Source organism: Colobus angolensis, unplaced genomic scaffold (assembly GCF_000951035.1).
Source record: "Colobus angolensis palliatus isolate OR3802 unplaced genomic scaffold, Cang.pa_1.0 Scaffold30, whole genome shotgun sequence".
NCBI classification, from domain to species: Eukaryota; Metazoa; Chordata; class Mammalia; order Primates; family Cercopithecidae; genus Colobus; species Colobus angolensis.
The window spans coordinates 11,766,935-11,781,970 of record NW_012116266.1 but is presented as its reverse complement, the minus strand read 5'-3'; the positions used below and the strand labels follow the sequence as shown (position 1 = coordinate 11,781,970).

At 43.6% G+C, this 15,036-nt stretch overlaps 1 protein-coding gene and 1 pseudogene across 2 annotated transcripts in view; both read right to left on the bottom strand.

The window, feature by feature from the left end:
* The window catches only part of RFTN2 (raftlin family member 2), a 98,038-nt gene that overhangs the window by 48,011 nt on the left and 34,991 nt on the right, over nt 1-15,036 (bottom strand). The window contains exon 5 of the mRNA XM_011949979.1: nt 13,076-13,285. Within this exon, the coding sequence (XP_011805369.1) occupies nt 13,076-13,285 (210 nt within the window). The remainder of the gene's footprint in view (nt 1-13,075; nt 13,286-15,036) is intronic.
* On the bottom strand, nt 3,114-5,113 carry LOC105517438 (annotated as a pseudogene). Its single transcript, XR_001002671.1, has 2 exons — nt 3,717-5,113; nt 3,114-3,419 (listed from the first exon to the last, which is right to left on the bottom strand). The product of XR_001002671.1 is annotated as a glutamate dehydrogenase 1, mitochondrial-like (transcript).

The window sequence follows — 15,036 nt, the reverse complement described above, 5'->3', positions numbered from 1 at the left end:
AAAAAAAAAAAAAAAAAATTAGTTGTATGCTGTGATAATTACACAGTTAATTATGATCTCCTCCTTTCTTACTTTGGGATTATATAATGTGAAAACTCTGGGCTTTGTGGCTCCAGGTCTGTTTTCTTGCTCTCAGTATTTGAAGACGCTAGCACAATCCTACCTTGCTTTATTGTGCTTTGCTTTACTGTGTTTTGCAGATATTGTGTGCTTTTTTTGGTTTTCTTTTTTTTCAAATTGAAGGTTTGTGGCAATCCTGCATTGAGCAAGTCTATTAGTGCCATTTTTCCAAAGGTGTGTACTCACTTCATGTCTTGGTGTCACATTTTAGTAATTCTTGCAATATTTCAATGTTTGTCATTATTATTCTATCTGTTATGGTGGTCTGTGATCAATGATCTTTGATGTTACTATTGTAATTGTTTTGGGCCACCGGGAACCTTGCCCATATAAAATGGCGAATTTAATTGATAAATGTGGGAGTTCTGACTGCTCCACTCACTGGCTCTCCCCCCATCTCTCTCCCTCTCCTCGAGCCCCCCATTCCCTGAAATTAGGCCAGTGAATAACCCTGAAACAGCCTCTAGGTGTTCAAATGAAAAGAAGAGTCACAAGTTTCTCATTTTAAATCGAAAGCTGGGAATGATTATTAAGCTTAGTGAGGAAGACATGTCAAAGCTGAGACAGGCAGTAAAGTAGGCCTCTTGTGTCAGTTAGCCAAGTTGTGAATGTAAGGGAAAAGTTCTTGAAGGAAAATAAAAGTGAATGAATGATAAGAAAGCAAAACAGAATTCTTGATGATATGGAGACAGTTTTAATGGTTTGGATAGAAGATCAAACCAGCCACAAGCAGTCCCTTAAGCCAAAGTCTAATCCAGAGCAAGATCCTAACTCTATTCCATCCTATGAAGGCTGAGAGAGGTGAGGAAGCTGTGGAAGGAAAGTTGGAAGCTGACAGAGGTTGGTTCATAAAGTTTAGGGAAAGAAGCTGTCTCCATAACATAAAATTGCAAGACGAAGGAGCAAGTGCTGATGTAGAAGCTACAGCAAGTTATCTAGAAGACCCAGCTAAGAGAATAGATAAGGGTGGCTACACAAAATTACAGATTTTTATTTATTTATTATTTATTTATTTATTTTGAGACAGGGTCTCACTCTTTCACTCAGGCTGGGGTAGGATGGCACGATCGCGGCTCACTGCAACCTCTACCTCCCCAGGCTCAAGCGATTCTCCTGCCTCAGTCTTCCAAGTAGCTGAGATTACAGGTGCATGCCACCACACCCAGCTAATTTTTGTAGAGATGGGGTTTCACCATGTTAGCCAGGCTGGTCTCGAACTCCTGATCTCAAATGATCCACCCGCCTCAGCCTCCCAAAGTGTTGGGATTACAGGCGTGAGCCACCGTGCCCGGCCTAAAACTACAGATTTTCAATGTCAGTAAAACAACCTTATAGTGGAAGATGTCATCCAGGACTTCCGTTGCTAGAGAGGGGGAGTTAATGCTGGGCTTCAAAGCTTCATAGGACAGGTTACCTCTCTTGTTAGGGACTAATGCAGTTGGTGACTTTAAGTTGAAGCCAATGCTTATTTACTATTCTAAAAATCCTAGGGCCCTTAAGAATTATGCTAGATTACTCTGCCTGTGATCTAGACATGGAAAACAAAGCCTGGATGACAGCACATCTGTTTATAGTATGGTTTACTGAATAGTTTAAGCCCACTATTCAGGCCCCCTGCTCAGAAAAAAAGATACCTTTCAAAATATTATGCTTATTGACAACGTACTTGATCACCTAAGAGCTCTGATCAAGATATACAAGAAGATGAATGTTTTCTTTTTTTTTGAAAATGTAGACTTTTAATAACTGCTTTTATCACCAGGTTAAGCCATGCAGTTACGAAGTAGTTAGAAATTTCTGAAAGGGTGTTATTGTTTAAAAAAAAAAAAGCTGATTCTTACACGTATATTATATTATCTAGCACTTCATGGGGACACTACTGTTCAAAAGGCCCTGACCAAATAACTCCCAAATGAAACACTCAACCCAAGGTTGTTTTCAGCCCACTGTTAGCGAAGCTGGGTGCAGAATGCAAAGCCTCTAAAAGGAGAGGACACAAAATCAGGTGAGTAGGGGCCATTGGCAATGCTCAGAGCCAGCCAGACTCCAAACAGGGAGCCCAAGTGGTTTTTTTCTGGGACACTCTACTTGAATTATTGTTTAATTAGTCAACCATAGATCTTCAAAAGAGACCAATTAGTTAACATGATAAAAAGGTTACTGCATTCTTTGGACTATGTGTCATAATTATACTTAGCAAATTCTGACAGTTTTAATGAAAATAGCCTCCACCATTTTGCAAGTATGAAGATAACTTATTTATCCACAGGGCTTTTAATGTTTGCTGGACAGCAATACATGACTGATAAGCTATAAATGACACTGTTTTATGATATAAAAATACTAGTCTTTTTCATTTGTTATTTTTATAGGCATTCACTGTTTGAGTCAAGGTTAGGCTTGTTAAGTGATTAAAAGCAATTTTATTACAGCAGCATGTACTTACTTTATTCTAAAAGAATAGAATTCATAAACAGAAACAGCTTTTATATTTGTTTGCAACCTGCAAAATTGAGTTATTTTGCTGATACAAAACACTAAGAACTCACTTGAGGACCATGCCACCTTCTGAAAAGGCCACACACCTACTTCTTAAATGGGTTAAAGTCACAGTGTGTCCCACACTCGTCCAGAGCATAATAAGTAGGCAACTGACTGCTCTTGACTGTCCCTTCCCCAGCAATAGCACTGATTGTGTTGGGGACAGCCACAGAACAAGGCTGCACAGCCAGATAGAGGAGACTTTATTTAAAGGCAAAATACCAAAATGGCTCTCTGGTGTAGGTGATTTCTACTTTCACACTCAGCTTGTACATGATCCCCTAACCTTAATTTCTTTCTCCTTAAGGGACTGATTTGGACTGACTGGTTGAGAATGGTATCCATTATTAATGTCAGGAGAGAAACGGATTTCTGTGGTTACGTGTAAACTTGTGATAGGTCTGCAGAAGTTACAGGTGAAGAGGGTAGTGAGGAAGTCAGCCACGATCCATCTATGTGAAGGTCATACCGGCTTCATTGTACACTTTGAAAACTTTCTCAGCGGCATTGACATAGGCAGCTGTTCTCAGGTCCGACCCCAGGTTAGTTATACTTCATGACTGTGCACATAATTTGCCTGGCAGAACGCTCCATTGTATATGCTAAGCCAGAGTGCACGATGTCTTTCTCAGATGCACCCAATATCCTGTCTTGGATCTCTGCTGTAGATACAATGGGAACAGTTCCACCATGCTTTCCAAATTTTCCTTCTAACCTCTCTTGAACAGACATGAGCAAGTTGTAGTTAGAATCCCTTTCTTTTTTTCTTTTTTTTTTTTTTTTTGAGACGGAGTCTTGCTCTGTCGCCCAGGCTGGAGTGCAGTGGCCAGATCTCAGCTCACTGCAAGCTCCGCCTCCCGTGTTTACGCCATTCTCCTGCCTCAGCCTCTCCAGTAGCTGGGACTACAGGCGCCCGCCACCTCGCCCGGCTATTTTTTTGTATTTTTTAGTAGAGACGGGGTTTCACCGTGTTAGCCGGGATGGTCTGGATCTCCTGACCTCGTGATCCGCCCGTCTCGGCCTCCCAAAGTGCTGGGATTACAGGCTTGAGCCACCGCGCCCGGCCTTAGAATCCCTTTCATATTTGAAGGTCAGACGGCCATAGCTGACATGATTCAGATTCTTCAGCCACTCAAAGTAAGATACTGTCACTCCTCCAGCATTCAAGTAGAGATCTGGAATAGCCATAATGTTTCTCTCCAGGAAGATCTTGTCAGTTTCTGGAGTTGTTGGCCCATTGGCACCTTCAGCAATGATCTTGGCTTTGACTCTGGGTGCGTTGGATTTGGTCAACTGCTTCTCATTGGCAGCTGGAATCAGTGTGTCACTGTCGGCCTCCAAGATGCTTCCTTCATAGGGCTTTGCCCTGGGGAAGCCCAAAATGGACCCATGTTGCAATTTGAAGTCTTCCAGTTCCTTTGGGTCACTACCACCTGGATTCCACATCCTCCCATCAGACTCACCAACAGCAATACATTTAGCACCAAAACGATGTAAATATCTCATAGAGTGTAGGCCCACATTACCAAATCCCTGAACAACAAATGTTTTATCTCCAAACCCTGGTGTCATTCCTAAAATGCTCATGTAAGAAGCTTCATTGATGAAGTTTTCAATCCCGTGGAAGACACCACGGCCAGTAGCAGAGATGCGTCCATGGATTCCCCCTTGGCTGATGGGTTTACCAGTAACACAGGCGTGTGCATTAATATCATAGTGCCCTTTGGTGCTGGTATAGGTATCAGCGATCTAGGACATCTCCCGCTCACCTTTGCTCATGTCTAGGGCAGGCACACCAATGCCAGGACCAATAAAGCCCTTCTTTGCTAGCTCCATGGTGAACCTCCTTGTGATCTTTTCCAATTCATTATCGGTATAGTTCTTGGGATTGATCTTAACACCAGCTTTAGCAGCCCCAAACGGCACATCAGCCACTGCACACTTGTATGTCATCAGAGAAGCCAAAGCTTTTACTTCATCTACACGCTCATCAGTGCTGTAACAGATACCTCCCCTGCAGGGCGTGCGGTGCTGGCTGTGCTGCGCTCGGCAGCCTTCGATGACCTCCCAGGAGCCGTCGTTGCGCCGGATGGGGAAAGAGAGACTCAGCACATGGTTGCAGGGCTCGATGATCCGCAGGATGCCGCGCACCCGGTTCCGCTTCTGCTCCTCGCTCTCACGGGTCCTCAGGTCTCCACCAGCTTGTCCTCCACGATGCTGGCGCCGCCGTCGAAGAAGTCCTCCACCATCTTGAAGCAGTTGGGGTCGTCCTCGCGGTCGGCCACCGCCTCGCTGTGGTGGCGCCGGGCGGCCAATGCGAGCCCCGACTGCGGGGCCTCAGGGGGCTGTCCCCGGGCCGGCCCAGCAACGCGGCCGAGTCTGCGGCCGCTGAGCCCAGGGCTGTGGGCCCGGCCTGGTACAGCAGCAGCGTCTCACCCAGGCAGCGGTACATGGCACTAGGCGGAGGGGAGGTGCGTGATCGTCGCGGAACAGGCGCGCTTTCTCAGAGTCCCCGCTACTAGGGAGGAAGAAGATTAATGTTTTCATGCCTACTAACACAACATCCATTCGGCAGCCCATGGATCAAGGAGCCATTTTGACTTTCAAGTCATATATTTAAGGAATACATTTTGTAAGGCTATAGCTGCCATAGATAGTAATTCCTCAGATGGGTCTGGGCAAAATAAATTAAAACCTCTGGAGAGGATTCACTATTCTAGATGCCATTAAGAACGTTTATGATTCATGGGAGGAGGTCAAAATATCAACATGAACAGGAGTTTGAAAGAGGTTGACTCCAGTTTTCATGGATGACTTTGAGGGGTTCATGTGGTGAAAATAGTGAGAGCTAGAATTAGAAGTGGAGCCTAAAGATGGGACTAAATTGCTGCAATCTCATAGTAAAGCCTGAATGGATGAGGAGTTGCTTCTTGTGGATGAGCAAAGAAAGAAAGTGGTTTCTTTCTGTTTTTGTTGTTTTTTTGAGATGGAGTCTCACTCTGTTGCCCAGGCTGAAGTGCAGTGGCAGGATCTCGGCTCACTGCAACCTCCACTTCCCAGGTTCAAGTGATTCTTGTGCTTCAGCCTCTTGAGTAGCTGGGAATGAAGGCATGCACCACCATGCACAGCTAATTTTTGCATTTTTATTTATTATTTATTTATTTATTTATTTTTGAGACCGAATTTTGCTTTTGTTGCCCAGGCTGCAGTGCAATGGCATGATCTTGGCTCACTGCAACCTCTGCCTAGATCAATCAAAGGTTCAAGCAATTCTCCTGCCTCAGCCTCCCAAGAAGCTGGGATTACCGACACATACCACAATGGCTAGCTAATTGTGTGTATTTTCAGTAGAGACAGGGTTTCACCATGTTGGTCAGGCTGGTCTTTGTATTTTTAGTAGAGATAGAGTTTTACTATGTTGGCCAGGGTGGTCTCAAACTCCTGACCTCAAGTGATCCTCCTGCCTCGGCCTCCCAAAGTGCTGGGATTACAAGGGTAAGCCACTGTGCCCAGCCTAGAAAGTGGTTTCTTAAAATGGGATCTACTCCTGGTGAAGATGCTGTGAACACTGTTGAAATGACAATGAAGGATTTAGAATATTACATAAACTTAGATGATAAAGCAGTTGGAGGGAGGGTTTGAGAGGATTGACTCCATTTTGAAAGAAGTTCTACTGTGGTTAAAATGCCATCAAACAGCATCATATGCTAGAGAGAAATCTTTCGTGAAAGAAAGAGCCAATTGATGCAGCAAATTTCATTGTATTATTTTAAGAAATTGCCACAGCTGACCAGGCGCAGTAGCTCATGCTGTAATCCCAGCACTTTGGGAGGCTGAGGCAGGTGGATCACTTGAGCTCAGGAGTTCAAGACCAGCCTGGGCAACATAGTAAGACCCTGTCTCTAAAAAAATAGCCAGCATGGTGGTGCATACTTTGCTTGGTCCCAGCTACCCAAGAGGCCAAGGTGGGAGGATTGCTTGAACCCGGGAGGCGGAGGTTGCAGTGAGCTGAGATCATATCATTGTGCTCCAGCCTGGGCGACTGGGCGAGACTCTATGCCAAAAGAGAAAAAAATTAAATTAGAAATTGCTACAGCCACCCCAACCTTCAGCAACCACCACCCTGATCAGTCAGCCACCATCAACACAGAGGCAAGACCCTCTACCATCAGGCTGGTCTCAAACTCCAGGCCTCCAGGTATTCTCCCACCTCGGCCTCCCAAAGTATTGGGGCTACAGGCATGAGCAACTGTGCTGGCCCATTCTTTTCAAATATATTCATCTTACATAAAAGCCACTCAGTCTTAAAGTAATATTGACACTCCAGGAAGAGTTATATTCTGCAAACTTGTGAACTTGTGTACTCCTTGGCACAAGGCTGCATATCCTGAGGGTACTCGAACCCTGGTTTGAAAAGCACATGTTTGAAGGGCTCCCAGAGAATGGTTTACTTTTCTGGACATGTCTTGTCTTTTAGCAGGACATGACATTGACATTCTTGTAAAGGTGCAGAGAGGTAACACTCCATTGTAGTATTTTTGGTTCCCATGTCATTTTTGGTATTCAGCTGCCCAGAGTTGGGCCCAGGAGCATCTTTGAAGTAGAGGGCAGGCAGGTATGGTAACTCTAAAAAGAATCTTAGCCTATCCACTTTCCATCGCCACCATCATCTCTCAGGGACCACTGCAACAGCCTCTTAACAGCCTACCCACCACATTTCCACTCTTGACCTCTGTGATCCATTTCTCATAATGAGGGCAAAGAAATTCCTCTCCTCTCCTCTCCTCTCCTCTCCTCTCCTCTCCTGTCCTTTCCTCTCCTGTCCTCTCCTCCCCTCCCCTCCCCTCCCCTCCTCTCCCCTTCCCTCCCCTCCCTTTTTCTCTCCCTTCCCTTCCCTTTTCTCTCCTCTCTTTTCCTTTCCTTTCTTCTTTTTTTGAAATGGAGCCTCACTCTGTTGCCCAGGCTGCAGTGCAGTGCAGTGGTGTGATCTCGGCTCACTGCAACCTCCACCTCCCAGGTTCAGGAGATTCTCCTGCCTCAGCTTCCTGAGTAGCTGGAACTACAGGCGCCCACCATGCCTGGCTAATTTTTGCATTTCTAATAGAGACGGGGTTTTTCCATGTTGGCCAGGATGGTCTTGAACTCCTGACCTCAAGTGATCTGCCTGCCTCGGCCTCCCAAAGTGCTGAGATTACAAGCAAGAGCCACTGCACCTGGCTAAAAATTCTTTAAAAAATGCAAATGAGATCATGACTCCCTCTTTAAATCTTTAATGAATGAATTGGAATAAGTATCTTGGTAAAAGCGCACACTCCATCTAGGTGGTTCCACCACTTTCCAGTTGTGTGAATGCAGGCACCTCATGTAAAATCTCTGTGCTTCAATTCCTTCATATGTAAAAGGAGAATAAGCATGGCCTGGCACGATGGCTTATGCCCGGAATCCCAGCACTTTGGGAGGCCAAGGCTGGAGGATCACTTGAAGCCAGGAGTTTGGGACCAAGCAGGGCAGCAAAGTGAGACCATCTCTACAAAAAAATTTTAAAAAATTAGCTGGGTGTGGTGGTATGCATGGAGTCCTGGTTACTCGCGAGTCTGAGGTGGGAGGACGGCCTCAGCCCAGGAGTTCAAGGCTAGTGAACTCTGATTGTGCCCTTGCACTCCAGTCTGGATGACAGTGAGACCCCATCTACAAATAAAGAAATAAATAAATAAAGTATATATATTTATATATTCCTTTTTTTTTTTTTTTTTTTCTGAGACGGAGTCTTGCACTGTCGCCTGGGCTGGAGTGCAGTGGTGTGATCTTGGCTTACTGCAACCTCTGCCTCCTGGTTCAAATGATTCTCTTGCCTCAGTCTCCTGAGTAGCTGGGATTACAGGTACATGCCACCACACCCAGCTAATTTTTTGTATTTTTAGTAGAGAGGGCTTTCACCATGTTGGCCAGGCTGGTCTCAAACTCCTGACCTCGTGATCTGCCCACCTCAACCTTCCAAAGTGCTGGGATTACAGGCATGAGCCACCGTGCCTGGCCACAATCATCTTTACCTCACAGGTTGCTGTGGGGACTAAATGAGTTAATGAATGCAAAATGCTTAGCACGATGCTGGTGTAAAGCAAGTGCAAAATAGGTGTTAGCTGCTGTCGTTGCATTCTTCCTGTTTAGGACCCTGTAGGGACTGCCTGTTGCCTACCTCTTCCACTGTGTCCAGAGCCATACTCTTGCTTGCCTTGCTCCAGAAACACAGACCGTTTCCCAGTTCCTCTTCTCTGCCCTAAGGTCTTTGTACCTTTAGATGTGTTTCTCCGGCCTATAATGGCGTACCTCTGGTTCTCACAGGTCTGCTCCTCTCCAGCTGCCCAGTCTCAGTGTGATTGCTGCCTTCTCAGAGGGGACCTCCTGACCACCTCTTTAAGTGGGTTCTTCCCTGGTACTCTCACCATAATATCCTCTACAGTCATGTCACACAATTTTCTTAGCTTTGAAATTAGATACATTTGTTTTGACACTTTCACTGCCTGACTGCCCGATGCCACACGGCTAGCACCTTGCGAGTAGGGAAGAGTATTATAAACGCAGTGCCTGGCATGGGACCTGGCATACATGGAATGAGTTTCAATGTTATTACTCCATCCCCACTCTTCATTGTGCTACCTCTCCTCCACTAGTGCCACACAAACATTTTTACAGGAGTGGAAAGATTGAAATGAGTAACAAGTGAAGTCTGAAAAGAATTCTTAAAAAATCAAAATGTAGCCTTAAGATGTGGTATCCTAAGGTGGGGAAAGACTATGCTCTGGGGGTGGTGGGCATTTGGAGGCTGGTGAAGTGTAGGAACCTTGAGGGTCATCGTGTGTGTGTGTGTGTGTCCCAGGGTGTGCTTCACAGCAGAAAAGGCTGTTAGAGTGAGCGTGGAGGGACACTGAGAAGGAATTTCACAGATCTTACAACTTTTACACTCTGACTGCTAAAGCAGAAAACTTTTTAAACATTTGTCCCCCACCTCTGTGTTTCTGGAGGGAGGTATTTTATTCAGTGTGATTTGTGGGGTAATATATTTAAATTTCTGAGCACTATCTGGTTTTGTTCTTCCATTCCTCATGGTGGGCTAACTTCTTACAGTATTTTGGAAGAGGATAGAAGCAAGACCAAACAAAATATGCATTGTCTGCCCCTACCCCCTCCCCAGGTGCTTTAGATGTCAGGCATCAAACATACCAAAACAAAGCGACCAATTCAGCCCTGCTTCCTCTGACTTGCTTCGCACAGTGACACAGATATTGGTCACAATTTCCCCTCGACAACCTTCCTGTGTACTCCCAGGAAAGTCCCAGATGACGTGCCCAGTTGCCAGACCCCGCAGACCGATGTGGCTCGTGAGGGGCTTGCCATAGCCTGCAATGTCAAATGTCTAATGAGACATTCCAGAGCTGCTGAGAGGGGAAGATTCTGCACCCCCCTCTCCGTGACCCCCTTCCACCCCATGAGCTGCTGAGAGAGGGAGTCACCCTGGGACTCTCTAAATAGATTCTGAGGCTTTAAGAACAAAAGCCACACAGAGCCTGGCTGGCAACTGCTGTGGCTAATTTTATTTTCATCAGGCAAGACCCAAGGCAGGGATGCCTGAGAGAGATTGCGAAAAGCGTATGTTTTGTTTTTCTGTTCAGCAGTTAGTCACACACCAAAATTTGAAATGGCTTCAACTAAACTTTTTGGAGAGAAGAGAAACAGGAGAGAAAAAGAAAGAGAGAGAGAGAGAGATTATGAAGCACAAACCAACCTCTAAATAGATGATCCACACTAAAAGTACTGTAATTGCACATAACAAGTGGCAGGAAAGAAAACTAACACCAGAAAATGAACTCTGACTGTAGGCTAGGCATTCTGGAAGTCACTTTATTTTATTATATCTTATTACGTCATCACAACAATAAAAAGTAGGAGTATTCTTATTCCTCTTTAAGAAACTGAGACTCAGTGAGCTCAACTAACTTCCCAAGATGACACAACTAATAAGTAGAAGACATAGGATTTAAACCTTGGTCTGATTCTAAAGCCCACGTTTTTCCTATGAAACTTTGCTGTTACTAAAGTAAAAGACCAAGTGGATGGGACTGTAAACTAGTTCAACCATTGTGGAAGACAGTGTGGCGATTCGTCAAGGACCTAGAACTAGAAATGCCATTTGACCCACCCATCCCATTACTGGGTATATACCCAAAGGATTATAAATCATGCTGCTATAAAGACACATGCACACATATGTTTATTGTGGCACTATTCACAATAGCAAAGACTTGGAACCAACCCAAATGTCCATCAATGATAGACTGGATTAAGAAAATGTGGCACATATATACCATGGAATACTATGCAGCCATAAAAAAGGATGAGTTCCTGTCCTTTGTAGGGACATGGATGAAGCTAGAAACCATCATTCTGAGCAAACTATTGCAAGGACAGAAAACCAGACACCACATGTTCTCACTCATAGGTGGGAATTGAACAATGAGAACACTTGGGCACAGGGCAGGGAACATCACATACACTGGGGCCTGTCTTGGGGCGGGGGGAAAGGGGAGGGATAGCATTAGGAGAAATACCTAATGTAAATGACTATTTGATGGGTGCAGCACACTAACATGGCACATGTATACATATGTAACAAACCTGCACATTGTGCACATGTACCCTAGAACCTAAAGTATAATAAAAGAAAAAAATAAAAGACCAAGTGGAAGAAGCTTCCAATAACCAAAAAATGCTAAGAAATATTTTTAATTTATACACACACACACACACACACACACACACACACACACACACACATATATATATTTTTTGAGACAGGGTCTTACTCTGTCACCCAGGCTAGAATGTTGTGGGTACAATCACAGCTCACTGCAGCCTTGACCTCCCTGGGCTCAGGTGATCCTCCCATATCAGCCTTCTGGGTAGCTGGGAATACAGATGGCTGCCACCATGCCCGGCTAACTTTTTGCATTATTTGTAGAGATGAGGTTTCGCCATATTGCCCAGGCTAGTCTCGAACTCCTGGACTTAAGTAATCTGCCTGCCTTGGCCTCCCAAAGTGCTGGGATTACAGGTGTGAGCCACGATGCCTGGCCTACTGAAAAATACTAAGAAATATTTATTAAGCACCTGCTATGTGCCAAGCACTCCGCAAGGTGTTATATTTCTGGGGTGCTCCAATGGGTTTGGTCCTTAATACTGCTAGTTAAAAGGGCCTATTGGAACATGACTCCTGATAATTTAAAATATCATCCAAAGTCTTTAGTTGGAGCAGTTAAGGTAATACTAGGCTGATTTAACAGTAGTAAGGTACAGGGAGATCTTATTTGCTTTCAATTCTTTCCTCTAACCTCACAGAGTTGAGTTCCTAATTATCCTGGATTTCATAACCTTCACCTTTCCTAATGCATTTTTCTAGTGTCATTACTACCTTTCCTTTTTCTTTCTTTCTTTCTTTTTTTTTGAGATGGAGTCTCGCTCTGTCACCCAGGCTGCAGTGCAGTGGCTGGATCTCAGCTCACTGCAAACTCCGCCTCCCGGGTTTAGGCCATTCTCCTGCCTCAGCCTCCCAAGTAGCTGGGACTACAGGCGCCCGCTACCTCACCTGGCTAGTTTTTTGTAGATACGGGGTTTCACCGTGTTGGCCAGGATGGTCTCGATCTCCTGACCTCGTGATCCGCCCCTCTCGGCCTCCCAAAGTGCTGGGATTACAGGCTTGAGCCACCGCGCCCGGCCTCCTTTTTCTTTTTTAACACTCATCTCTGAAAAAAATTTTCTAGAAAGTCATTTTTGATAATATGTTATAGTTTGTCTTTGTTTTCGTGATAGACACAAATAATTACATACTCCATTGTAACTAAATGAGAAAGGCTAGAGAGGGATGAAAGACAAGGGGAAGACGGAAATAAGAACAAAGCCAACGTCACTTTCTAAACCAAAGATGACTTTTCTATACAAATTATAGAAAGAATCAGGTATAGACTGACTGTAAACATGGTAGATAGCGTTCAAAATTGGGATAATGTAATAAATATGAATAGTAACCATGAAATGCCATCATAAACTTCCCATTTGGACTATTATAGTACATCTTATTTGGAAAATTCTCCTAGTCAATCACACGGTGGTTTCCCAATTACAACCCAACAGTGAACATTTTATGTTATAATTCTGCCCACCCTCCTTAAGTGTCCATTGCGCTGAAGGAGCTTTAAGCTTTTAAATTAAAGCTATGTATCTGTGTAACAGCTGGAATTTATTTCCTTAGGAATGGTATCTGTCCTTTCAGCCATAGAACTTGAGAGGTAAAAACATTTTCACTGATTTTGATACAAGTTCAAATTCTTCAGATATAAAATATCATTAACATAAAACTTACCTTTAGATGTTTCCCAGAATACAAAAGAATCAATTAAAGACAAGCCTTGTTTATAATAAAAGGTAGTTAACTCCAGCCAATCAGCATCAAGTGCACTAATGACTGATCCTTTTCTTGTTACTTTCATTGACAGGATGCCTTCCTGATAGGCCAAGGAGGTTGAATCATCATCAAAAACATTGAAGACTGTATACAGTTTGTTGTCTGAGGCTAGACATTCAGAAGGAGAAAAAAGGGGAAAATTATAATTTTGTTGATCAAAGATTCCTAATTTTTTTCAGTAACCATGAGATATTCCAAGCATACAAACAAGCACTCAGCTTAATCAAATGTCAATATTATGCTGTATTTGCTTCAGACTATTTTTTCAAAGAAATGAGAAATGGATACAGTTGAGGCTACTATGTAGTATCCTCTAATTCTATTCTCCAGAAATAAGTACTATAATGAAGTTGGTGTTTATCATTCTCATGCAAGCTTTTAATCTTTTAATACACACTAATATACCCATAAATAATATGTAACATTTTACAGTTTGAAAAATTTTTTAAAAGTGGTATTCTACTGTAGATATGAATTGACTTTTTGTTCAACATGACTTTAAAATGTAAATAACCATATAGATCTTATTCATTTATTTTAACTGCTACATAGTATGCCAATGTTCTAGTCTCCTTTTGGTGGACAAATGTATTATTTCCAGTTTTTTTGTTATTACAAACTTTATATCTTCTTGGACACGTGTGAGAGTGACTCTAGAACAGGCATGGAAATGCTGGATCATATCTTCTGCTTTACTAGGAACTGGCAAATTCTTAACGTGGGGTCAATGGATCCACACCTACGTTTGTGTTTTAGGAAGTTTAGCATCGCCTGTATGACAGACAAAAGTATCTGGATTCCATGGATTTCACCAGCTACTCAAAGAGGCCTTTTGTGAATTCTTGCTACCCCCATTCTCCCCCTTCTAATTAAGAACCACTACTACAGAAAAGTTATTGAGAAGTATGTAGTTTAAAAATATTGAGAGAGAGAATCTAAAGATTGACAGTTACATTAAGTACTATATTGTGTTTAGAACTTAAAGAAATAGAAATAGACATCTGATTTGCTCAAAGTAAGGGTGGGAACTCACATGGAATGTAAAGGTAGGAATGGGTGGAAGATAGTGAATACCTCTCTGACCGTAATTCCCGTACCTCTTGTTCACTATTACATTCTGAGATGGTTTGGCTGTGTCCCCACCCAAATCTCACCCTGAATTGTAGTTCCCATAATCCCCACATGTTGTGGGAGGGATCAGATAGTGACAGTTGAGTCATGGGGCGGTTTCCCCCATCCTGTTCTAATAGCAGTGAGTTAGTTCTCACTGTTATTAGATCTGACGGTTTTATAAGGGGCTTCCCCCTTTGCTGGGCTTTCATTCTTCTCTCTCCTGCCACCACGTGAAGAAGGACATGTTTGCTTTCCCTTCTGCCATGATTGTCAGTTTCCCAAGGCCTCTCCAGCCATGCTGGACTATGAGTCAATTAAACCTCTTTCCTTTATAAATTATCCAGTCTCAGGTATTTCTTTATTTGCAGCATGAGAACAGACTAATATACATTCCTATAATTTTTACATTGCAAAAAAATCAGGGACATTGTTAGCTAGGGAATGAGTGAGAAAAGAGGAGGGTGGTGGTGATGGTGGTGGAGACGGGTGCGATCTAAGTTGGTAAATGCTCCCAGTTATTTCTTCAGGAGGTGGAACTTATATGGCTAAATGAATCTCTGCCATGTATAGGATGCTAAGCACATCAAAACATAACCCAGAAAGCCTGACACCAAGGCGTGCTCCTCCAGTGCCAACACCGACTGAAGGATCAGTTAATAGCAGTTAATATAGAGCTTATTCTGTACCAGGCACTGGGTCAAACACTTTATAGACATTTCTTATTTACTTCCCACAACAACCCAGTG